At 35.6% G+C, this 26,434-nt stretch overlaps 2 protein-coding genes across 2 annotated transcripts in view; both read left to right on the plus strand.

Annotated features, from left to right (window-relative positions):
* The window catches only part of LOC129229715 (protein lev-9-like), a 28,312-nt gene extending 17,022 nt beyond the window's left edge, over positions 1-11,290 (plus strand). The window contains exons 5-6 of the mRNA XM_054864079.1: positions 9,610-9,783; positions 11,073-11,290. Of these exons, the coding sequence (XP_054720054.1) occupies positions 9,610-9,783; positions 11,073-11,290 (392 nt within the window). The remainder of the gene's footprint in view (positions 1-9,609; positions 9,784-11,072) is intronic.
* Positions 11,291-14,563: 3,273 nt separating this feature from the next.
* Positions 14,564-26,434, plus strand: part of LOC129229716 (complement factor H-like) — a 39,531-nt gene continuing 27,660 nt past the window's right edge. The window contains exons 1-3 of the mRNA XM_054864080.1: positions 14,564-14,643; positions 20,461-20,606; positions 21,227-21,400. Of these exons, the coding sequence (XP_054720055.1) occupies positions 20,489-20,606; positions 21,227-21,400 (292 nt within the window). The 5' untranslated portion in view covers positions 14,564-14,643; positions 20,461-20,488. The remainder of the gene's footprint in view (positions 14,644-20,460; positions 20,607-21,226; positions 21,401-26,434) is intronic.

A 26,434-nucleotide genomic window follows, 5' to 3' on the forward strand; every position in this document is an offset into this window, starting at 1 on the left:
TTTGGCGATTTTTTGAAATTTTTTTTTTAAATCTGGTTTTAATTTGGCCACTGTTGGTGATATTCAGAGAGTAAACTATTGAATCATATTAAAACTGCCAATAATGAGAAAATGACATTAAATTGGAGTAAAAGGAAGTAATGTGATGCACACATCAGCTCGTTAATTTCAATTTTACACATACTAATGCTGTTATTACATCAAACAACTCAGTATTTGTTTCAATATCACATAGTTCAATTTTTCCAATACCTTGCTCGTTATTGGTTGAAGAGTCAATAGTTTTAGATTTAGCAATAAAATCAAAAATCTTAGAAAATTTTGAGTTTTGTTCATATATTTTTGAATTTAAGGGAATAATATCTTCATTTGATACACAAGAAAGCAGGTTTTGCTTCAGCTGAAGTGCATTGAATTTTAAGTCAAATATTCTAAACGAGTGGTACCCGGAGTTTTCTCGTGACGTCCGTATGTGCGTTTGTATGTATGTATCTCCCATAACTCAAAAACGGTCTGTCCTAGAAAGTAGAAATTTGGTATATATAGTCGTAGTGAGGTCTAGTTGAGTACCTCTCTTTTTGGTTGCATTCGGATGCTCCAAAGGGGGTCTTTCACGCATTTTGGGGGGGGGGAGATCATTGTTAATTTCAATGCAAACTCAAGTGGTATTATATTTGGCAAACACTTGGTAATCTATCGCCAAGCTTTTGGTCACCAAGTTTTGTCGCCAACTTGGAAACACATTTTGCGTATTTTTTTAAAATCCTGTTTTAATTTGCCCATTATTGGCGATATTTAGAGAGTTAACCATTGAAACTCAATAAAACTGACGATATTAGGAGTATTAATCTGTATAAAACGATTTTTTTTTTTGCTTCGGTTCGCAACAAACTTGGGCTGAAAATATTTGAAGTGTTTCTTTGCTTACTCCAAGTCCAAGAACTAGACGTTAAATCCCGGTTATCACAAATTTGCCATTTCAACTGCGCTTGCGCACGGACTTAGCTTTTTGTTTTAAGATTTCGTGTTGCTTGTTTATATTTAGGCTGAGGGAGAGTCCCACCAAATTAATGAATGCGATTAGAATATTTTCACAGCGATTTCGTGTTATATTATATGAAACTACGGATATGAATAACTGATAATATTAAGAGAAAAATGACACTTCAATATTTATTGGTTTTTAAATATTTATTTAACATAAACGTAAAACACGTTGTGTACTTCAAAAATAATTGGAATTATTCATACAGAAATCCGTCTTTTGCGGATATTTTACGTTAGGCGTAAACAACTTAGTATTATACATTTTTATTTTGGTTGAGGGTTCGGCTTTGTATTAGAAGTGATGCTGTAATTCTAGTACGCTCTTCTTGGGTTAAAAATTTGGTCCTGAAAAGATACAAAAAATGAGACACCGAATCCATTAATCATTAAGACGCAAAATTCAATCTTTACCGAGGCCTAAAAACTAAATCAGAGAAAACTTTGTGATTTCTAATTTCTATCTGTTGCTATCTCATATTTATTACCAAATTCAAAACGTTTGTAATTAATTTTAGCAAGATTTTTGAAATCAGTTAAGTCCGTGCGCAAGCGCAGTTGAAATGGCAAATTTGTGATAACCGGGATTTAACGTCGAGTAGTCCAAGACACTATTATCATTAAATTAGCGTAAAAAGAAGTTCTGTGATGCACACACATATCAGCTCGTTTGTCAAAAATGCCATATGATAAATACTGTTGAAGACGGAAATTCAGAAACACAAATAAATTCGAACATTTGCCCTGCAGACGGTCAAAAAAGTTTGAATAAAAGAAAGGATTATTTTTCCTGTGGTTGACTTTGGAACTATCCATTTGTTCACTTGCTAAAGAAAAAAAAAGCCCCCCTCGACAACATTGGTACTTGACAAGGAACTAGTGATGTTCCGGATATCCGTATCCGTATCCGCGGATATCTGGGGAAAAGTAAAGATCTGTATCCGGATCCGGATCCGTTACTTTTTTCACGGATCTTAAACGGATCTTTTCTATTCTAAAAACTCTTAAATATTTGAATAAAAGACTCTTAAATTCCGTTTAAATTAGGTTTTATTCCCCTATTTAAATTATAAGGTATCATTTCAGACGCCAACGGCCGTCTGAGACTTTTTTTTTTTAATTTTTAGTTTATTATTAGTTTTTGATATTGATTTGGGGTTTCTGTTATTCTTCATTTTGGTTTTTCTCGGCGTCCTTCAAAAAAAGTGAGACAAAATTATCTATTTACTGTTTGTAAAGGTGTTCCTGGCTCTGTTATTCCGTCGTTTTCGGTCGGAGTAATCTGGGTGGAATGGGTCAGCGTTGCATTTATGCTGAAATAAAATGCGAAAAATTATTTCTATCCTATCCAGTAGCAGCTTTATACTCTTGATCCTGTATCCTACATCTACCGAGCAAGCTAGAAATAATTTTTCACCTTCTATTTAAGCATTAATGCAGCGCTGACCCATTCCTTCCAACTCTCCCACAATTTTAACGGAGATTTCGTTGAAGAGTAAATCATAGTCTCTATTATATTTTCGCGGGAGATGACATTTTTTGAAGAAACAGTGTTATTATTATGCGGGAATACCTTCCGTAATAAATTTTAAACTTGGATAGTTGAATTAGGCAAAAAAACTTTGAGATCCGTATCCGTATCCGCGGATCTTGACACTAAAGATCCGGATCCGCATCCGTATCCGCGGATCTACTTTTTTAACGATCCGGCACATCACTACAAGGAACGCGACACAAATAAAAAAACCTGCTATTGGAGAAGATCGTGGTTGTATGCAATAGTAGTTTTAAGCGATTTGGTCGCAAATATTACAGTGCGCGTAGAAAATTGCAATATGATGTTGACTGGTTAGTCTTTTATGTCTAAATCAATGATGCGTACTTAAAGTTCGAATTTTTTTTCTAAATTAAAAAATTTTAAATTTTAATTATGTGTCACTATTGATTATATTGTTTCTACGCCACTACTTACCAGTTATGATAAGCTAACTTTGTACCAGTTTTGTGGCAAGAAAGAGCATAGAATTCAAAATGCATGTCAATAGCTGATACGTATTCCCCGAAGTTTGGGTTGTGTCACTTTCCTTGCCGGGGTACGATATGTCTAACTGCTCGAAATACATAAACAAAAACTAGATGTTAGTTCTGTTGAAAATGATCAGTTTTTAACTCAAAATTGCTAAACAAAATATGTGAATCTAGCTGCGAAAACATGTACACTGGCTCTGTTATTTTTATGTTACGTTTTGCTAATAAATGAATTACCAGTTCATTTATTCGGTAGGTATAGCAAAAAGCTAACTTTGTGTTTTCAGAAGCTGTTTATTAACCTGCTGTTTCTTAAAGCAGTGTGTTGAGCTAGTGCTTTTAGAAGTTGTCTGTTTACAAGCCTTTCTAGAAGCAACGCGTTAGAGTTTCCAGAAGCTGCTTGTGCTAACCTTATTTTTCTAGAAGCTATTTGTTAACTGTCTTTTTACCAGTATTTCAAGACGCTGTCTGTTTACCATTATTTCTTGAAGCTGTCTTTTTACCAGTACCAGTATTTCTAGAAGCTATGCGTTAATGTTTCTAGAAGCTGCTTGGCTAACCTTATGTTTCTGGAAGCCATCTATTAACTTTGTGTTTCTAGAAGTTGTCATTTCTTCTCGTAATGGCTGTAAGTGCTTTTCGTTTGGCATATTCAGGAGACGTTTCAGAGAGCCAATGTTATAAGGATTCCACAATGGTAGTGTTGGTCAGAAACGAGTCCTATCCAAAATGCAAAATTCATTCTCGAGAGCTCTTACTATAGTGAGAAATGAACTAAAAGCAGAACACGTGGGAGTTTTTATATTTGCATAGGCGTCGGAACCGGGGGAGCTGGGGGAGCTTGAGCTCCCCCTGGAATATTTCAAACCGGCTCAGCTCCCCCGGAAAATTCTAGCACTGCAGCTTATTGCCGTACATTAATTTCCTCAAACATGATTTCAAAAATGTGATCTGCCTTTTCTAGGAATTTCGGAATTTCCACCCAATAAGCAACAAAAGCAGGGGACAGACGGAGTGGTCAGTGCACTTGAATTCACCTTCACCCTTTTTTTACTGTTAAAACATCTCTTGATTCCAGAAATGCGGAAAAGTGAGCTCTACTCCGCGGCCTGCGAAAATCAGTACCCAGTACCAATATGGATTTGCTCCCCACCTTGAGCTCGTATTTCGGCTTTCGAGAGCGGTATTGCAGTTCAGTTCATATTCTTATTAGTTTTGCATGCGGTTTTTTTTGTCCAATGCGGTGGCGAATTCAGAATTTTGTTCTGGGGGCGGCTGAGGTAGTTAAAATTCTTGCTGAGGTCTCCTTGTCATTACCAAAATTTATCGATGTAAACGAAAGTGTTCTGTATCATTATCTGCTATCTAGGGGTGTTAATGACTAATGAATCTTTCTGAGTTACATTGGAAATTATCTAAAATTTTGTATTCAGTGTTAAAATTCTAAATTTTAAATGTATATTCAAAGTTTTTTCATTCGCTTAGACATATTTGTTATGCAATTTGAAATCAAAATTTTCAATTCTTGTTAAGGATGCAAAACAATTACGCTGACAAGGTGATGTAAATGAAATAGAAGAAAGAAAAGCTGAAAGATGTTAAACAAATAGTGAAAAACAGCGAGAAAGAAGACAAAATTTTATGAATTGATATTAAACACGAAAATTAAAGAGAGAGAAAGAAAGAAAAACAAGTAGCTATTATATCTACACTTTTTTCTCCTCTCCTTCTTTCAGTGAGTAAATGTATAAATATTTGGAACAGGTAGGGAAGAAGTTCAGAAATTTGAAGGGAAATTTCGGAAAACTAACACTTCTGTTACTATCGCAAATTTGTATATCAACCTTATGAAGAGCGAAAACAAATTAATTGATAAAGATAGAATGGATGTAGGAAATTATATATATATATATATTTTAACATTAAAATGCATAGACAGAGGGTGAAAGAATTTATTTCTGGTATGGGGGTGGCTTCAGCCTCATATCCGTCCCCCCCCCCCTGGATTCGCCATTAGTCCAATGATCACAAAAAGAGATAATAATGAGCCAGTTTGGCATTTAAATATGAATAACATGGAAGGTGCTCCAGACATGACTGAAAAAAGGTTACTAAGGTTGTTTGTACTTGTTCAAATAATGTTGAACTTGTTCAAATAATTTCAACTTTCCAAAAACTTACAGTGGCTCCCAAAAGTATTCGTACACTTACGATTTTCAATGAAATACGCCATTATCGATTCGTTAAAATTAATATTTTGGAACGGATATTTAATTATAAGATCTATGATTTATTTTTTAACAAAACTACATGAAAATTGTTAATAACATAATAAAACTTGATTTTTAAAGAAATCAATAATCAAAAAGTGCCAGAAACTTAACCTCACAAAAGTCTTCGTACACTTTGAAAAAATGTCAAAAAACTAGTAAATAATCTAACTTTTTACTAAGTTATTATTTAGTAGAATATCATGCAGTATCAGCAACAGCTTTTAAACGTCTGGGAATAGATTTCATTGATTTTTTTTTTTTTTGGGGGGGGGGGGGCAATTTTTGAGTAAGTGTTCAGCCGCACTTCGAGTCTTACTGTTTCTAATTCGTTTTCCGTTTCAATAGCGTATTTTCGTAATATATCCACCAGATATCTCCAAATATGTTCTATTAAGTTTAAATCTGGCGATTGAGGAGATATTTCTAAGCTTAATGACAATATTTGAGGCACCAAACGCAAACGTGTGCTTCTTATCGTTATCTTGATTTAAAAAAAGAAGTTGTTTCCGATTGCCAAATTTTGGGCTAATAATTTAAAAAAAAAATTTAAAAATATTTCACTGAACAGCATGATTCATTGAAATATTTCAAACTTCCAAGTCTTGCACCCTCACACAAGAACACCTTCACCGTCCTGATTAACTGATCCCAACTAAGTTCTTAAGATTTGATTTCTCATTATTTTTCTATTTACAATTATGCAACAATTTAACCCAAAATGTTGAATTTATTTTTATTTTTAAATAAGACGTTGTTCCAAAATCTTTTGAGCTTATTTATCATTGATTTTACGGCGGAAAACGTAAGCTTTCTGTTTTTCGCACGAACAAGAAAATTTCTGCAGGAAGAGGTCCCATTTAATCCAGGTAATCAGAGAACTTGGCGAATAATTTTAGGGGAAAATTAAACGAAAATGTTTCATTCAATTCTGCAGAAATTTTTTCATCACTCAAAGGTGTATTTTTCATAATTTTTTTAACTGTAAATCTCCAATCACGCTTTGTTAACTTTGCATTTGACATTTTCTTACCTTGTTTTCTATCCGATTCTTGTCCTTAAAGCATTTTATCAAGCACTTCACTATAGAATGTTATAAATTAACTAATTTAGAGACATTTCAAACCAATTTACTGCTACTGAGAGAGAAAAAAAGATCAAATTTAGAATAGTGTTTTTGGTTTATTGCGCATAGCTGCCATTTTAAAATAATAATCAGAATATTAGGGCATAAATAAACAAAAAATTAAAGCCAAATTACTTTACAGTGTGTCATCACAATGCAAAAATAATAAAAAAAAAACAACTTATAATTTTAATCATGAATTTATTCGAAAATATTTCAGTGTGCGATGACTTTTGTGGCGTATTTTTTTCTCTGACCCTTCGTCTTTTGACAAATTTCAAAAATAAAATCTGGCAATATTTTGAAAAAAACTACTGGGTTTTATTCAGAATGGCATAGGAATGGTGTGAAAAAAAAAAAGGGCTTCATATTCGAATTCAGTTTTGCGTTATTTTGATTTTACTACAAAATTTCAAGGTGTAAGAACACTTTTGGGAGCCACTGTATCTCCTTTTAAGTTATCTGACCCCTCAGATTATACTTTACGAAGTTACAGTTATTCTTGTTTTTTGAGCAATCACGATTGCTTATTGCTTTCATTTGACTGTTTTGATGTGCTATCATTTTATTTTCCCGCCAGCCGCCAGCACCCTCTGCAGCACCACCGTCGACCGGCCTCACGATACTGCTTCTCTAACGAAAACCATCTCCAGGTAGCGTCAATATACTACACTTACACGCACATACACAAACACATACACACACACGCATACAAACGGACATAAACACAACACACAACTACCCACACACTCATGCCTGCGCACAGATACAAACACATATGCCTACACACACATACACATTCCCCCCCCCCCTACCACAAACACTCATACACACAACTACCCACACACTCATGCCTGCACACAGACACAACACATATTCCTACATTCCTACACACACATACACATTCCCCCCCCCCTCTACCACACTCATACACACAACTACCCACACACTCATACCTGTACACAGACACACACGCCTACATACACACACACACTCGTGATTGCGAAAAACATAATTTGAATTCCATATGTCAAAATTCAAATTTTTTTTTTTTTTTTTTGCTTTCTCAAAATTACGATTTTTTTCATCACTTAGAGATATATTTTTATGCCAAATTTGTTACCTTTCATCTATTATTGCAGAAAAAAAGCCAACAATATTTTATAGTTTCTATCAAAGACTCAAAGACTTTAAACTAAAAATTTATCTGAACAATATAATATATAGTGAACAATTCATTTTAACACATATCCAACGTTCTGTTTTTCCGCCCTCCTGTTTCATCTATTCCCCTTTTTCTAGTTCTCCGAAAATAAGAAAGTCTTCTAAATGCTACGCTGTCGAAGTCTCCCCTTTCCTCCAAAATTATTACAGAGCGCCTCAAATTTTGTTTTCAAGGTTCAGTTCCCTGAAAATTTCTGGAAGAGAGTACTTTGAATGTCTTGCCTTCCAACAACATGGGAGATTATGTAATATTTCGTTTTTGGGACTTCAATTTCAAAAAAATTGCTGGACCCCTAACGCCAACAAATATGATCCACAGTCGCGTTTTTCAGCAACTACAATTTCGAAAAATATAAGGAGAAGAAACCTCTGAACCTTTTCTGATTACATCATTGAAAAACGTTCTCTATTAGGACTTCAATTTTGAAAAATTTCCAAAGTAGAGCCCTAGTACAGCCTTTTCCCCTGCCATCATTGAAGGTTGTCTACAATTACGTTTTTAGGACTTCCAATTCGAAATATTGGGATGGAGATGTAAATCGTTCGAAAAATCGATCGAGGACAATCCTTCGAGTCATATTTTCACTACAACAATATGGTATATAATCGCGTTTTAAGACATTAATTTCGAAAATTTTTCAGGGAGGGTATTCGAACCTTTTCTCCCCTTAACATTATCAAAGATCACCTATAAGTTCGATTTTAGAACAAGAATTTCGAAAATTTTCCGGGAGAGACCCCGAAACACCTCTATTTCTACGTGCTCATCTTCGAGTACTAACCGACTCCTTTTCAAAACCAGAAGTTTAATCATCTCATTCTCTCCATAAACAATTGTATATATACAATATTCAATAAGAGATGGAAGCTTCGAAGCCAATTTTTTATGGGGGAAAACGTTTAAAAGCCTGCCCCCCTTACCCCCCCCCCCCAAAAAAAAATTATTTTCTGGTTGCGTCTCTGCTTCTGCCCCTTAGATTCCAGACACTTCTTATACTGTGTCCCAGCTCCCCCTAATTCTACAAAGTTCCTACGCCTCTGTATATTTGGCAATATGCACCGGAAAATAAGCTGATTTATTTTGGTTAGAAATTCCTTCAACTTCGTTTGGAATTGCTTTTTGGCCCAGACACTTTTCCCCGATAAATAAATCTGCAAATATCGGCGACTACAATAAACGACACGCAGTGGATAAATTTTTCAAAGTGATATTTATTTTGACGTGATAAAAATAAAAGTTTAACATAAAATGGGAGAATTAAAGCAGAAAAGACGTCACAAATCAATGACAACCTGATAAAACTGGTTCGGGTAAAGGAGAAGGATTTTAGGTTGGGACTCAAAGGTTTAAAATTCCAAGAGTCGGAGTCTGTCATTTTCTATGTCCGTCACTCCGTCAGTGCTTGCATGTTCGAAGTCAGACTGATTTTATGGTAAATTAATTGAGAGTCGAAAGGTTCGAAAATTCGCGGAGTCGGTTAATTTCCCTTCAACTCCGCAGAAAAAAAAAAAAAACATTTACAAATGTTGTGACTGCTAAATGAATCTCTTCAAATATTCTTTTTCACTGCTTTTTCAAATTTTTTCTTCACAAAACTTTTATATAAACGGAAACTGGTGTATGATGAGTCCTTATGGCATGTGTGTACTGTATAGTGTGTCCGACTTCAAGTTACGGTACAATTGTAAAAGTGAAGCAGAGCACCACCCAAATACCCAGCCTAGCTGGCACAAGACACCAAAAACAACTGGTGTATGAAATTCAGGGTGTTGTACATAGCGCGCAGAACTTTCATTTGCATGTTGAAGACTCTTATTGTAACTAAAAGCTCAATAAAAAGCTATGAATTTATTTAAGAAGCATAGTTCCAAACATGCGTACATGGATACAAGAAAACTATTCTTTTTTATTCACAGGAATCCGCTGTCCCATACCAGCGTCACCACTTAATGGGAGGACCATTTTCTCGTCCGAAGATTATGGATCTGAACTCAGATACGAGTGTCAAAATGGGTTCAGGCTCGACAGGAAAGAACAGAGAATGTGTGATAAGACTGGAAAATGGAGCGGAATTGAACCCATTTGCACAGGTTGGTTAATGGTGTCCCTTTTATTTCTAAAAAACTGCCTGCTTGTTGGGAATTTAATGTCCTACGTCCAAGGACACTCCGACAGGAGGCTACAAGAGGACACTGTGATCTCCAAAAAGTTTCCTTATCGACAAACTTGGAGACATAATTGCAGTTTTTAACTCCCCGAATGTCCTTCATCATTAAATGTACTTTTGTGCTCATACCCTTATTTTATCATTCGACAAAATTTGTGCTCCATTTGGCAAATTGGGAATTTCCGCCCTTCCAAAAATTTAAGTTCGTTGTGCCTCTGCCTCTGTTCCTCGTGCTTGTCTTCCATTTTAAACGAATTCTTTAGCAAGGGTAAATTTAGTTTTTATTTAGTGATTTTTTTAAAAAAAGTTTTCTTTCGTTTTAGGTTTGTATTGTTGTCAGTATTTGCAGAATGTATTCAAAAGACATGTAGTGTTGCTGTCAATCAATTAAGTAAATCACGTCAGCGACTAGATAGATTTTAAAAACCATTGGAGTCTTTAAACTCACTAGATTCAACCCGTTTTTAGTTGTGGGATTCAATTCAGGAACGAACTTTATTGAGTACGTTTTCAGTGTTGCTCTCTCGACTTCTGTGAAGCTTCATGCATTAAGTATGGGGAAAAAAGATTTAACAGTATGACTTTGATGATAAACTGAGGCACAACCTTGACAATGTGTACTACTTTTTTGGGGATTTTAGTGAAAAAAGGATGTGTTGAGTTAGTTAGCTGGTGAGTTAAAACACCTTTGCAAAAAACTACCACGAAAAGTACCTCAATTAAACTCAGCTCCATTCACACTTCCCTATTCCACCCCCGCCTCCCAAAAAAAGTAAACATTCTCAAGGTCATGCATGCTTTAGCTTTTTAGAGCTGCACTTAAAAAATTGATGACCTAAATCCAAAAAAAAAAAAAAAAACTCGACTACCTGGAATATTTTCAAAGTTCGTAAAGTTTAAAGTGTCCATTATCCTTATTTCTGTGCTTGTTTTTCTTCAGGATTAAAATTAATTTGTTAGCTTTATTAACAGTTAACTTTATTATTGATATATTCATTTTTGTTTTTGGTATCTGTTAAAGAGCTTGTTCCACCAATCAAACGAATTTCCCGAGGTAGAACAAGTAAAATTAAAGCATCAATAAAATTGTTTTACTTTCTATATTACTGTCATCATTATGCAACTTTTATTTTCTACTGAGAGGATACTCTTATTTTTGATTTCCCTTCTTAATTTTGATTTGCACTGAGAGATTATGGATTCTTTTTTTAGAAATGTTTTGTGATCCACCTGTTGCACCCGATCATGGTTCCATGCAGATCTTGGACGAAGGCTTAAAACCTGGAAGTTTGGTTCTCTATGCATGCGATGAAGGGAGGACGCTTGTTGGATCTGCCAGATCGACCTGTTCGGCTGATGGCGAGTGGATCTTTCCAGCTCCTAGATGCGTGGGCAAGTATATATATATTCCTACTGATTCCGGATTCTAAGTTCAAAAGTTTTCTTTCAAGATTAGTGAATAAGAGGCTGTCTGAAAATGCCATATTTTTACTTCTTTTCACAAAAAAGGAAGTATTGTATTCGCGAAAAATTTTTCACTCAAAAACCGGCCTTAATTTCCATTTTGCTCACCCCCGGATGAATGTTGAGATTTTTTTTTCGATCCGACCACACGTAGATACATGTCTAGAAACGTACAGACACCCGAAATATCCATTTTGACGATCCCCGAGTTAATTACAACGAGTTTTCTTTTGACGTTCGTATGTACGTATGTATGGGCGTATGTGTGTATGCATCTCGCATGACTCAAAAACAGTATGTCCTAGAAAGGTGAAATTTGGTACATAGACTCCTAGTGGGGTCTAGTTGTGCACCTTTCTTTTTGGTTGCATTCGGATGTTCCTAAGGGGTTCTTTTACACCTTTTTGGGAGGAAATCGTTGTTAATTTCAATGCTAACTCAAGTGGTGTTATAATTTGTCAAACGCTTTGGCGTTAAAGGAAGTCATGTGATGCACACATCAGCTCGTTTTTCAACATATTTGCCCCCCCCCCCTTCCCACTTTTGTCACAAAGTGTCACACTTCACTTTACCCCCTTCTTTTGTCACATGCCATTCTATTTTTCATAAGCCTATTGGTAAAAAAGTGTGTCGCACTTCTTGTCCCCCCCCCCGGTCACAAATTCATTCATCATGTACGTTACATAAAAAAAAAAACCTTCATCAGTTAAGCATTCAAAAAACCTTTCCTTGAAAATTGCATTAACTGTGGTTGAGAAAAATGCATAGTTTTGCTACCTATCTGCAAAATTTTGTGTCCATGTTACATCACCCGGATTAAATGATTCTGATAGGCAAGATGTTTTTAACGGGAGTGTGAACAATTGTCAGTGGAGCACATCATGATCTAATACTATATCGTTTACAGTCATTAGAGATCTCTTTAAGACGAACTTGATCTCTTAAGACGAAAAGATCTCGTAGGGTACACAACAAGTTAAACAACCTATCCTCATTTCTTTGAAATATCATCACCACTACTGCTTCCCATTACATAAAACGAATGGTTTTAGTTGTGGAAGACGGTGGCTGTTTACCCGACAGCGCGTGCGCGACACAAAGAAGGGTAATGTGTTTATAAGTCTATGTATGTATGTCTGTTCCTATGTGGCGTTCTGCAGGCTGAACGCCTTGGCCAATTTTGGTAATTCTTACGTCAATCGATTTGTCTTAACCTTGAGAGTGTCTCAAAACACATGACAGTAACCAAAATTCACCATATCAACAACCAGTTGCCATATTTTGTCAGTTTGGGATCGGCGCACGCTGGGTGTCGCATGCTACCTGCGTGCGACAAATGAAGGTAGTTTTCGCTGCCTGAAATTTTTTGTTTACTAAATGTACTAATTGGGATCTCATTGGCCGAGTGGTCTAAGCGATTGCTTCTCCCACTTGAGGCGGTGGGTCAAGACACCCTCGCTCCAGATGTATTTTCCCCTCTTTCTGATGTAAATTCTTTCATGTGTTCTTTATATGTAATCTGTACTGTAATAAAAAATAAATTATGCGTAACGAAGGCAAGACACTCAGATTGTAGTCCTCATCAAAATAAACCCGTGCAATAACCACCAAAAGAAAGAGAGTCTACTAATTCGAATTTCATCTCTAACATGTTGCATTTGTTTGTGCCTTGATTCAAAGGACTGAGTTTCGCTACGTGTACTTTCTTGAGAGGCTTTTTAGTTTTGCGAAAAAGATTTGACTGACGACGTTTCCGATTTCGCGTCATCATGAGTTATACAGGCTGTTTATATAGCTGTGCTGTGGTTGACTTAAGTTCGCGCATTTTTACGGAGGTCAAGCACATGTAGCTTTAAGTCGAGTTAGGTCTCTAGAGGGACTAATTATCAGTAGTTTAGATCACCGCAAGTTACTTAATAAACCTCACGATAGAAACAAACTATCCCTATGAAATGACAAGGTTGCGAAATGTACCGTCTTATAATCATGATTACTAAGTCAATGAAAATTAACTAAAAAGTGTCAAATAAAAAAATATTAAATAAAAACAAAAAACCCGACAGCGTAAAAACCAAAAAAACTATAAAGAAAAATGTATAAGCCCAGTAGTTTAGAATGTTATTAAGTACTACTGAATAACTACACCGTTGAAATAGTTTTATAACCGTACACAGATAAGACAAATCATTAATTCAAAAGCAGAATAGAAGGATCAACAGTCGGGGCCCATTCAAATTTTACGGGTTTCTTTGAATCAGAAAGGAATGGGCCTCGACTGTTGATCCTTCTATTCTGCTTTTGAATTTATGATTTGTCTTATCTGTGTATACAGTTATAAAACTATTTCAGCGGTGTAGTTATTCAGTAGTACTTAATAACATTCTAAACTACTGGGCTTATACATTTTTTTTTTTAGTTTTTTTTTCTTTGTTTTTACGCAGTCGGGTTTTTTGTTTTTATTTAATGATTTTTTATTATACGGGTGATAGCCACCAGCGCGGCTAGATTTATTTTTCTTGCGAGAGTCTCCTTTGGAGTTTCAAGGGATGAGTCCGAACGCTTCAGAAAGGATCTGATCTGTTACTAGAACTGTTGATTTTCGAAGTCTGAATTAATAGTGCTTAGTTAAAGTTTGCAAAGTTTTTCTTCTAAATTGTTAGAATTCACACGGGCCGGAGTGGCGCCGGGCTTGTAATTAGAGAGTTCCGGCTTCGACACCAGCCGGATCAGAGATCCTCTGCGTTCGCTGATGATGAGTGGGGCTCGTTAAGTATGTCGTGATCATAAAGTCCACCACGTAAATCAGTACCTCTGGGGGTGGTGAGCCAGGAGTTATTCGGCTCCCAGTTTGGTTCTTAATTTCTAAATTTTGATAGATGGCGCTTCCATACGCCGTGTGCTGTCTGAACTAATTCGGACGTTCACCTAAGTGGTGCTCGTTATAACGGAAGCCTTCCCTCTCTGCCGCGAATCGACTTGCAATTGCTACTCGAACCCGGTTACCCGAGTGGTATTTGTAACAACAACTGCAACAATTTACACATGTGTCACAATTGATTATACAGTCTATTCTTTACTACGCACCAGTTATGCAAATTGATTTTGTGCCAATATTGCGGCCTGATTAAGCATTAAATTTAGATTTTAAATTGATAGTTATTATGATTTTACAAATTTTGGAGATGCACTACCGTGAGCACCGGTGTATGAAAAATTATATGCAATTTTTTTCGTTTTAGTACCTTGTACTGTTTCAAGAATTTTCAATGGTGCAATGGGAAAATACGTGACAGAGAAATGGAGGTTGCAATTTAAAAAAGTAGGTTTAAGTTTTATGATATTAGTGATAATTATCTCTTTAAAAAAACTTTTTTATCATAGTGACGTAATTTAACATGTACATTAGTTTAGTATTTGATATTTTAACCTTACTGTGCAAGGAATTTTTTCTCTCTCTGGTCTGCAAATTAAATTTTTGTATAAAAGTTAACGAGGTTAGCCTTATTTTCCATGAAGTTTCGGATGTTCAGACGTATCTGTAATTTATCCAACTAGAAGGTTTGACTGCAAATAGATACAAGTATTACGAAAGAAAAAAACTTCAAAACCCATTTCATCTTTATACGTAAATGGCCACTTCTGTATGTATGTCCGGGGTAAGCTTCAAAACTACTGGCCCGATATTAACCATTTTTTCTCCGTAGATAGCTACATTATCAGGAAGCAACATAGGCTATAATTTATTTCTAAGAAAATTAGTTTCAAAAAGTTATGATGGGAAATAGTAAATTACATGTAATTTCCCCATTAAATGAATAAATATAAATCCCGTCGTTATATACAAAAATTCGTTGCCTCACAACGGCAATATTAATAGTTATCATAATAAAAAATTTGAATCAAGGCTGGAGCAAGCATGAAATTTATTGCTTTCTTAGGATTTTTATCCTCATCTATGCTAATAATCGATAACGGAACGAAATAAAAAGACAAGTGATTTTGGCAAAAGTTGGAAAATATTAAGTGTTTATTGTTAAAAATTACACAGGCCTGAAAAATTCCGGTCATGAAAAAGTGATTGTCAGGTATTGAGTGACTTTTATTCTACTGGATGCGCCGATTTCAAGTATGACATCCATTTTTCTCAATCATAAAGATATTTTCACCAATTGGGCTTTAACATATAGGCAGAAAAACCTATTTTTTCCTATTCTGAGAGAAAGAGTCTTTTCAAAATATGTGTAAGTTTAATTACACTTACAAACGTGTTTATGCATCAAACATACAGTTGGAAATCAATTACTAATATATATATATATATATATATATATATATATATATATATATATATATATATATATATATATCATAAAAATAGTAATGATTAATCCTAACGACTCAATTATGACGGAAGGCAATCCTTTCAACTGGCGCTGTTTTTGCAGCCAAAGACTACGTAATAATGTTTCTCGTCATTTCATCATGTAACCAAAATATCGCAATTAAAATAATTTTTAAAACTTTTGTTAAAATGTATAATATTCCGCTAACTAAATTAGGCAAATCTATTAATAGCATAAAAACTTCCATTAATTTGTCTTTGTTCACAATGGGGTCGTTTCCAAAATTTTAAAAGCATTTTTTTCTGAAAGAGCATGCTTAAAAACATAGGATCTGAATATTTTTTAAATAATTTGTTTAAGCTTAATATTTTTAAAAAATTACTTAAATCGGCGAGCTTTCAATGTTTATGCTTCTGTCCGATGACATCACAAATGATGAAATGCCATTTTGTGTTGCCATTGACAGAGCAAAATATTTAATTCGCATCTTTACTCACGTATATTGGCAACGATATGGTTGATAGCAAGCTTAGAGCGCAATTTTAATTCGCTTCTTGATTATCATAACGTGGAATCGCGGTAGAAAGATGCGGCAAAGTGCATCATTTGTGACGTCATCAAGACCACGCCTTGTTTCCAAAATCGGACACTTAAAAAAATTAATTAAAAAAAAAACCGTTGGGAAAATGAAAGTATTTTCTGGATCCATGTTTTTTTTTCTTTTTTTTTGCATATTCTGTCAATTTCAGTGACAAAACGCAATACTTTTGACTAAAGGAAACAACCCCATTTCAAACAATGGCCAAGTTTTGCTACTTATTTCGGAAGAAAATATTTAACATCATTTTACGATAACCAAAAATATCTCAGTATTTGGCGACAATATCTCTTTGACGAAAATTAGCAACAGACAGTTTTACAAAGTAGGGAGGGGGAACTTTATCTAAGGTATCCCGAAACGCAAATTTAGTAACATTTTAAATCACACCAAGAACCCACAATAATTGAAAATTCCCAAAAGAACTGAAGCAAGTGTAGTGGGATTACGGGCGGCTACATTTTTTAAAATTGTTAGTGTTTCAATACCATATAGAAAAAGCTTTAGATTAGGTTTCAAAAAAAAAACCCTGATAAATCGTAATAAACAAGTGAAATTTCATGTTTTGGAAATTCTTCAAATTTCCAAAACATAATGTCGTGCTTTCGTTTCTGACTGAATACTATTTCGGTCTTTATACTTATTGCTATTTTACTTTTATTGGTGAATCACATCAAAGCGGGTGTTTTGAGTTCTTTCAGTTAAAACAGAAAACAAATGAAAGTTGCGATTGTTTCTCACAATTATTACCGAGCCTGGCAACGCCGGATATTTTTGCTAGTTAGTACATAAACTTTCTAAATTTGAAACCCGTTTTTAAAAATTTCGTTATTGTATTTCTAGTTGATGAAATTGATGTTTGTAATTTCAAGGAATAACTTTATCCTAGTCATTTAATATGATAACTCGTTCATATGATAAATTTTCAGATTATTTCAAGATTATTTCTTTTAACAATGCAAACTGAAAGAGGTTTCTCTTTTCCCTGAAGTAAACGTAGGAACATTAACCCTTAATGACTCAACAATTACGATTTGAAAATACATAAGTTGATCCAAAAAAAAAAAAAAGTTTACAAGCGAAAGCATTTGAAACATTAACATTGTGGAACGAATGATTCCACTCAGGGTGGTTGACGTATGGCGCTAGTTATCTAGAAAAATGGTCTCGCAAAGAGGTGCGAACCGTAATTCGATTCTTATTGTCCAAGAATGGGTAAAGCCATCCGCCGCAAACGGCCTGGATTACGAACGAAATGCGTCATTCTTCTGCATGACAATGCCAGGCCCATACAGCTCGCAACACTCAGGAATTACTGCAAAGGTTCAAGTGGGAGCTCTGGAATCATCCCCCCCCCCCACACACACACAGCCTCGACTTGGCTCCCAATGACTATGTCGTATTTCCGAACTTGAAGCGAAACTTTTCCGGTACACGGTTCCCCTCCGACGATGCAGTGAAAACAGCTGCCGAGAAATGGCTCAAGGAGCAGGGCTCTGATTACTACCAAGCCGGAATAAACAAGTTGGTCGAACGTTCTGATAAATGCCTAAACAAAAAGGTTTGGCGATTACAGTAGAACCTCCATTAAGGGACACCTCCGAATAAGGGACGCCTCTATTTAAGGGACATTTTGTCTGGTCCCAGTCCCTTTGAATAGGGACCTCCATGTATTTACCTCTAATTAAGGGAGACCCTGTTTAAGGGACAGTCAGAAAAAAAATGCAAGAGACAATGTATAAGCGCATATGAAATAGTGAATTTACTGGAATTCAAGTTTCAATTTTCCTCTAAAAACTAATTGAGGTAAGTTTGACATAAACATATGTGAAGGAAAAAAGTAATGTATTGTGAAAAAAAACTTGCGGAAATTAACATATATAATTTGCCCTCTCAACAATTTATTCAAGTAGGCTTAGGGCCGACGAAGAGTGCACAGCAACTAAATAGCTTTGTATATAAAACTTAAAAAATTTGAACAGTAATTGTAATTTACATAGTATTTCATTGTAAATTACATACCATAAAACAAATATATGTAATGAATTTCTTCAAAATTATTTCTGTATGCTACAAAACTTAGTCTTTACTAAATTTTTAATTAAATTGTAATTAATAAAATAATATAAACTTTGGAATTTGAATTAATTGTGAATTTTATTTAGCATATATGTAATACTAGTGAAAATACCCGGCGTTGCCTGGGTCAGTAATAATTAAGAGAAAAAATCGTTACTTGCTTTTGTTTTCTGTTTTAAGTGAAAGAATTTAAAACACATCTTTTTGACGTGATTAAAAATCGAGTTTCTTCCTTACCCATAAAACTAAAATAGCAATAAGTATAAAGAACAAAATAGTATTGATTTAGAAACGAAAGCACTATATTTAAGCATATTACAAATTTCCAAAACATGAAATTAATCTTCTCATGTTTAAAAAGATTAATCTGTTGATACTTTTTTTTTAACATGGAGTCTAAAACCTTCTCTGTATGGCTAATGAAGTACGAAGTGATTTAAAAAAAGTAGCTGCGCTCGTAATCCCCTTATACTTGCTTTAGCTATTTTGGGAAATTTCAATCATTGTGGGCTCTTGGTGCGATTTTACCGAATTTGCGAGAGTCGTTTTGGGGTACCTTTGATGATTCTCCCCCCTTCTTTCCTTCCTTTGTAAAACGATATGATATCAATTTTCGTTACAGAGATATCGTCGCCAGATTCTGAGATACTTTTGGTCACCATAAAATGGCGCTAAACAGTTTCATCCGAAATATTTCCAAAATAAGTTGTAAAATCTTGTGATTGTTTGAAATTGTGCAAAAAGGAAAATTAATGGAAGTTTTTGTGCTGTTTATGGATTTGCCTAATTTAGTTGCTGGATTATTTAACACAGTAAAAAAAAAGTCTTTTGAAAATTCTTTGATTGGCGATATTTTGTTCACATGGTGAAAGATGAGAAACATTATGACGTAGTCTTCGGCTTCAAAAACAGCGACGTTGAAAAAACTGCCAAATGCATCAGCTACGGAAATCTTTCTGCAAAAATTTTGGCGATCTGCTGGTTGATTGGATAATGAGTAAGCGTTCAATCAGCATAAATAATAATAAAAACCATTAATTACATTAAAGTTTCGTTTTAAATGGAAAATCATCAGCCAAATCATGTATTATTTGCCAATCTTGTGCAAAAATCTTACTTCAAGATTTGACTTGAGAAAAGCCTTGAGCAGTCACGAAAAGCAAAGATAGTCAACAATACAACAATTGCCGCTATCGACAGGGAGTTGAGATGATACACTAAATACTGTATTGAGTTGAGGAAAGCCTTCGAACATGGAACTAAAAAGCTCATAACTCGTTTTTTATTCTACTTGGAAATTTCGAACAGGTGCCATCTTCAGCAGAAAAATCAGAGCTTTCGATGGACATATAATGTAAATATGTGCAAGTATTTTTTCATCCCAATATTAGAGAATTTATACAAAATTGTGTTTTATTGCCCCCCTTAGGGGGTTTTGCCCCCCCATAACACGACGAAAACTACCCTATGTGTTATTCTGATGCATAAGCTATATTATTGTAAAGTTTTATGAAAATCCGTTCAGTATTTTTTGCGTGAAAGAGTAACAAACATCCATACATACATCCGTACATCCATACAGACAAACTTTCGCATATATAATAGTAGTAAGATTTTCAGCATTTAATAATAATTGTTTAATGTTTATTGGGATATTATACTACTAAGTACACGGCATGCATCAATTCATTCACCTCCGAATAAGGGACACCTCTGTTTAAGGGACAAAATGTTTGGTCCCCTTAGTGTCCCTTATTGAGAGGTTCTACTGTATATGGAAAAGTGAAGGCCAGATGTGCCTCTTGATTCCCATTTGTATCTTGCTTCTATTGTTAATAAATACATTCTCATTTGCCGTGTAAACTTTTTTTGGGTTACCCTAAATTACTGATAAATTAAAACAGTGGTTCTCGTCCTTTTTACTACTGATGACCACTTGGTACCATTCCGAATGCTAAGCGGACCACATGCGATCAAAAGTCTTTTCGAAACAATCATCTCAGGTTGAATGAGATAAATCCAAAAATTTTGTTTGATAAGCTAAATTTACAGCTGTAACTAGTAACTATTTCATCTCTTTTCGATGACTGAACACAAAACTTTGAAAATCTTTCAGAGTCGCATCGGAAGCAGAGTGATCGAAAATGAAGAACAGATATTACGATGTGATCCGGGCTATTTTATCGCTGGGGAAGACCACTGAAGAGAACGATGTTTCTTGCTTGGACGGTAAATGGTCAGAGGATTTCACCTGCGTATCATGTAAGTTTTTCAGAACTTGCTTTTTTTTGAGCAATCACGATTGCTTATTATTCTCATTTGACTGTTTTGAATTCCTATCATTTTATTTTCCCACCACCTCCCTCTACGATCACCACCGTCGCGTCGACCGGCCTCACGATGCTGCTCCTCTTGCGAAAACCGGCTCCAGGTTGCGTCAATATCCTACACACACACACACGCATACATACACACACGCCTACACACACAAACACACACTCATGCCTGCGCACAGACACAAACACACACTCATGCCTGCAGACAGACACAAACACATATGCCTACATACACACACACACACACACACACACACACACACACACACACACGAACGCCTACACAAACACACGCGCATTCATACACACACACACTCGTGATTGCGAAAAACATAATTTGAATTCAAGACGACAAACATTCAAATTATTAAAAAATTTTTTATTTTTTAAAGCTATTATTTACTTATTTTTTAAAATAATTTTATTTTTATGTATGTGCTACCGTTAAAGTATGAAATCCGTTATTTTATAGAATACCTAGTTATTTCATGGAATAACTGATCGTGTCCGTTAAAGTGTAAAACTCTCTTGTATTTCATGGTTTAGCCGGCTGTGCAACAGATCCTCCTCCGACGAAAAACGGAAACATTCACACAAAGAGGGACTTTCACGGCGGAACTGTTACGTATATCTGCAATACCCTGTTCTCGAAGGTAAAATCTGGAAACGTTACGTGTCTTTTCGGACAATGGGAAGGCGTCACTCCAGTCTGCGAAAAAAGTAAGTTGACTTTACAGGAACTGTAGTTACTTGTAGTTATGGTTTTGCTATCATTATTTAAAACTGGAAAGTCGCCCGTCAAGGCATGACGGGTTGTTGTTACTCAAATGAAACTTCGTAAATCCCGGGTATACAATTTATTGTAGACGACATGACATACACAAGATATAATTCTTAAACATATTGAGCAACTTAAACGTATAATAATCGTATATAATCAGCTTAGAACCGTAGGACGTATAATAACGACGATTCAAAAAGAAAGGAATTCTAAACATTTTCCGTTGCCAGGTTCATTTAAACATAGCTATAGTAAAAACAGTGTTGCCAAAATATCAAACGAGTTTCAACACGGGTGAAAATGGTTCCTAACTCTTCTACATTTGAACGAAGCTATCGACTGTTTGGTAATATTTTGATAGTTTAAATTGTAACCCTAACTCCAGTGGATCAACCTTTAACTCCAGTATTCATTGTTGACCATTTCATCGTTTCTTCATTCCCCTGAAATGATACAGTAATGAATATTACCAGTAAAACAGTTAAGTGACTGGATCGAGTTCAGCCTTGTCACAATGAAACCTTTCCCTGCAGGTTAAACATTACCAAACATGTTATCAAATGATCATGCCGTGGCGCGTGTTTTATTGTTGAAACACGCGGGTTACTCGATCATTGGTTAGTATTTATATGAGGATTATCTGCGTCAACATATTTTTTTCTTTTAAAAGCTACAAATTTGATCGGGATAATATGAAAGAAGATACGAAAAAGCGAAGGTCGGATAAACGACGTTCATAATATGTTCATTCATGGCCCCAGTAAATGTCGCCTACGCTTATAGACCATGACAATCGCTGAAACTCATGGCAACAAAGAGGGCGCTACAGGGAATCCCTGTTTTCCATAACGTTGTCATTGGTTGGTAGATGTACAGGATAGGTTCGGTGCCTCTTGCGGTCAAAATGAGCAACGTCCAATCAAAAATAAACCAACTTTGAAACTTGTTATTGATTGGTGGGTGCACAGGATTCCGTTCAGTGCCTCTTGCGGTCAAAATTGGCGACATATGAAGTTTCGAATCTTTCGAGAATTTCAAAAGCAGATCCTCGGTAGATAATAGTTGATTCTGTTTAACACGGAAAAGTCATAAATTGTCAAGGCTCGTAAAGCGTCAGCGCCATCTAGTGGGGTCATGGTTCATCGTTAAATTCTCATACATATAATAGCCGATGATCGAGTATCGCTCCTAACGTCATCAACAATGAAAGTCGCGCCATGGCATGACAATTCGATAATATGTTTTGGTAATGTTTAACATGCAGGTAAAGGCTTTATTGTGACAAGGCTGAACTCGATACGGTCACTTAACTGTTTTACTGGTAAGACTGTCATTTCAGGAAATGAAGAAACGAAAAAATGGTCCGCAATATGAACGCTACCTACTGTCTAACCACGGATTGTATGGAAAGGCAAACATCCGGTTTACACGCGGAAATGGAAGCATCTATTAGTTTTCAGGGATGTCAGATTTTGCAGATGTATGTAAGCCTCTAAATTAAACAGAGTCTCATTCAAATGAGTGGAACACGCGCATAAAGTTTTAATTTTTCCCCTCATTCAGATGAAGTCGCCTTAACTGGATGTTTGCCAATTCCATGCCATCCGTGGTCAAACAGTACTGGGCGGTCATTCCAAGCTCGTCAGCTTGCGAGATCGAGAATTTCGCTCACATGATTGGTTGTGACGTAGAAATGTCGCAAAGTAGCATTTTAATCTACTCGAACTTAGCTTGCGGCTAGGTTGGAGTAGATTAGAATACTACATTGCGACATTTCTACGTTACAACCGATCACGAGAGCGAGAATCTCGATCTCGCAAGCAGACGAGCTTGGAATGACCGCCCTGGAGTTTACTTCAGGTTAAGTCATAGAGTAAAGAAATTACATAGGGAGGCCCCGCTATCAGGGTTGGCCGAATTGGACCCAATGGGTTTTTTTTGAAAAAACCCATCTAAAAAAAAACCCATTATTTAGCCCACTTTTGGGTTTTTTTTTTAATTTTGTGAGAAGTTTAAAAAAAAAAATAATTTAAATACTTTCACAATTTAAACTTCTTTTTTATTTGTTCTTCACCACAGACAATGAACATAAGAAATGAATTTTGAACTTTAGTAGTATTTCTTAACTCTTAACGGCATAAAAAAAATACTTCAAAGATTTTAAATAAATATATTTAACTTTTTTCTTTAACTGGTCAATAAATAAATCAAATTATCTCGACCAAGTCCTGTCACGTTTGATTTTCTCAATATTTGTAGATTGTACAGAGGAAACTAATCTAGTTAAAAGGCTTTCATGTGAATTATTTTCTGCTAACCAACACGTCACAAATCTCGAATAAACACAAGGTATATTTTATAGAAATAAACAGATTTTACAAACGGTCGACAGAAAACAGAACAGGTACAGTATTTTCATTATCTTACGAAAAAATTTAATATTTCTTACTCTGTACACAGAAATAGAACAACGGGCAACATGAAATTCAAAGAAATGTCTTGATTAAGCTATAATTCAGTAAAAAGGGATTTGAGGTTCTACAGTAGTTTGGCATAACAAAATGAAATACAATAAATTAAAATGAAAAAAAAAAAAAATTAGTAATTAAAAACGAACAATAGATTTTATCACTCGAGAAGTAACTTTGCCTTAACTGTTGGTAATAATGAAAATTAAAAAATCTAAAACTTCACCATTCTTGGGTTTTTTTTATCTTTTATACTTTTCTTCAGAAAACGCTGGATTTTAACTAGTTTTCCAGCTTTTTTTTACCCGAAGACAATTTTTGCACTTTTTTCATATACTTATGCTACAATATGCTACAAGTACCCCACATTTTCCCTAAAAAAAGACAAAAAAACCCACATTTCTTTTTAAAAACCCTTTAGTTGGGTTTTTTTGGGTTTATTTAAAAAAACCCAAAAAACCCTGGGTCCATGGGCTTTTTTAAAAAAACCCGGGTTTTTGCCAACCCTGCCCGTTATACTACGAAATTGAAGCCAGAAGTTGCACTGCTGTATCCCAAGATGCTTAGTTTTTGTTGCTAAATATCTTGAGATACATTTTGATTCAAAACATTCCATTACTGAATCTCAATTGGCTGTCAATTTAAACTTCGATATTGTTGCAAGTTTATGAAGGCCGTTTTCGAAATTGCATGAATTAAGATGCAAAGCAATCCGCCTGCTACTTTATTCGGTCCCTTCTCAAGATTGGAGAAAACTATTCTCGCGAAGCAATCATGTTACCATAACTCCGCTTATCATTGCACCACTGTAACCCATAATTCCGACTTCAATTTCAACCTCTTTTTACCATAGACGGGGCCTCTCTATGTAAATTTCTTTACTCTATGGGTTAAGCCAATTTTTATCCACTTCTGCAATGCCACAACGATAGCATTTGTTATGATAGTTATATCCATCATAATATTTAATATTAATTTCATAATAACTGTTTTGTTGCAGTTATGTCGTCTGCAGAGCCCTCACCTTTAGCATTGCCTGTGCTTCGCGTTGCATCGGTTGTGTTATAATCTAACTCGGTAGAGAAAATTTTCTCCGTTGACTTAGTTTGACTGCTCATTTTTAATACGGTTATTTCGCATGCCTCGTATCTAATAATAAAACTCAAAGTTTGTCTGGGTCTCTGTCGGGATATCTGTCCGGATGTCTATCTTTGACGCGCATAGTGACTAAACCGTTCGGCCAATTTTCATTAAATTTGGTACAAAATTAGTTTGTAGCATGAGGGTGTGCACCTCGAAGAGATTTTTCGAAAATTCGATTTGTTCTTTTTCTGTTCCAATTCTAAGAACATTTTCCCGTGCAAAATTATCATAAGATGGACGAGAAAATTACCAAGTTATTATAACATGGGCGAGCAAATGAACATAGCAAATTGGCCGGAAATTCATCATCCGTTATAGGTAAAGATACAGGCGAACCAAATGACCTTTTAATTTTCTACTACGGGCAAAGCCATGCGGGTACCGCTGCTAATGAATAAGACTAAATATGAACTCATTCAGGGCCGCCCATCTAGAAGAGGACCCATGACGCAGATTGAGCCTTTGAAATTTTTAAGGGGGTTTTAAGGCATATTTTTCTTTTTTCTAGCGGAGATCTCTCTCTTTTTTTTATTATTTGAGGGATGGGGAGGGGGACACCCCTGCCTCTTTGTTGGTGGTTTTGCGCACTCCACACCCATGTACGCTCATTTACAGTACACGTTGAGAAAACTCAGATATGTTTAATATTGCAAACCTTATGACTCTCACAAGTACACTGGTGGACAAAATTAAGAGACGGAAGGCATTTTCCAAAATATCTCGAGAAATACTGGACAAAAATAAATGAAATTTGGCATGACACTTATAGTACTAAAATAATGTGTGCAAAGCAAAAATTTAAGTGCCATTCATTAGCAAGAGTTATTGCCAACTTCATCATGAAAAAGGGAAATCAAAGTGAGACTTGTATGGTGTGTGGTCACCTCTGACAGATAGACGCATGCGCAACGAGTATGCATGCTGTTAATAAGCGGGTACCCTGCATGATCCCTGCCCAAACCAGGATTCCTAAACCTGCATAATGGTCTCTCTTCATGATGTTGCTGGGATGATGGTATCGAGTCCCAGGTTCCTTCTATATGAATATTCGCCGAGAATCGGGTAGTAGACTGAATCTGGACTCATCTGTGAAAAGAACATTAGCCCATTGGAGCTGTGTCCGATGTTGGTGCTGTCTGCACCATTGTACACGCTCTCTTTTGTGGGAGGAAATGAGGGGGATGCAAATGGTTCTCCTCCTGACCTACAACCCTCTTTCACCAAGCCTCCAAGCAACGGTCTTTCTTGAAACTAATGTTTCTCTGGCAGCAGCGAGATCCCTAGACAGTTGTGTCGCTGTATTCGTCCTATGGCGCAAGGCTGTAAGTAGCAAATACCGCTCTTCATCGGGCGTTGTTGCTC

This window comes from Uloborus diversus, chromosome 9 (assembly GCF_026930045.1).
Source record: "Uloborus diversus isolate 005 chromosome 9, Udiv.v.3.1, whole genome shotgun sequence".
Classification (NCBI taxonomy): domain Eukaryota; kingdom Metazoa; phylum Arthropoda; class Arachnida; order Araneae; family Uloboridae; genus Uloborus; species Uloborus diversus.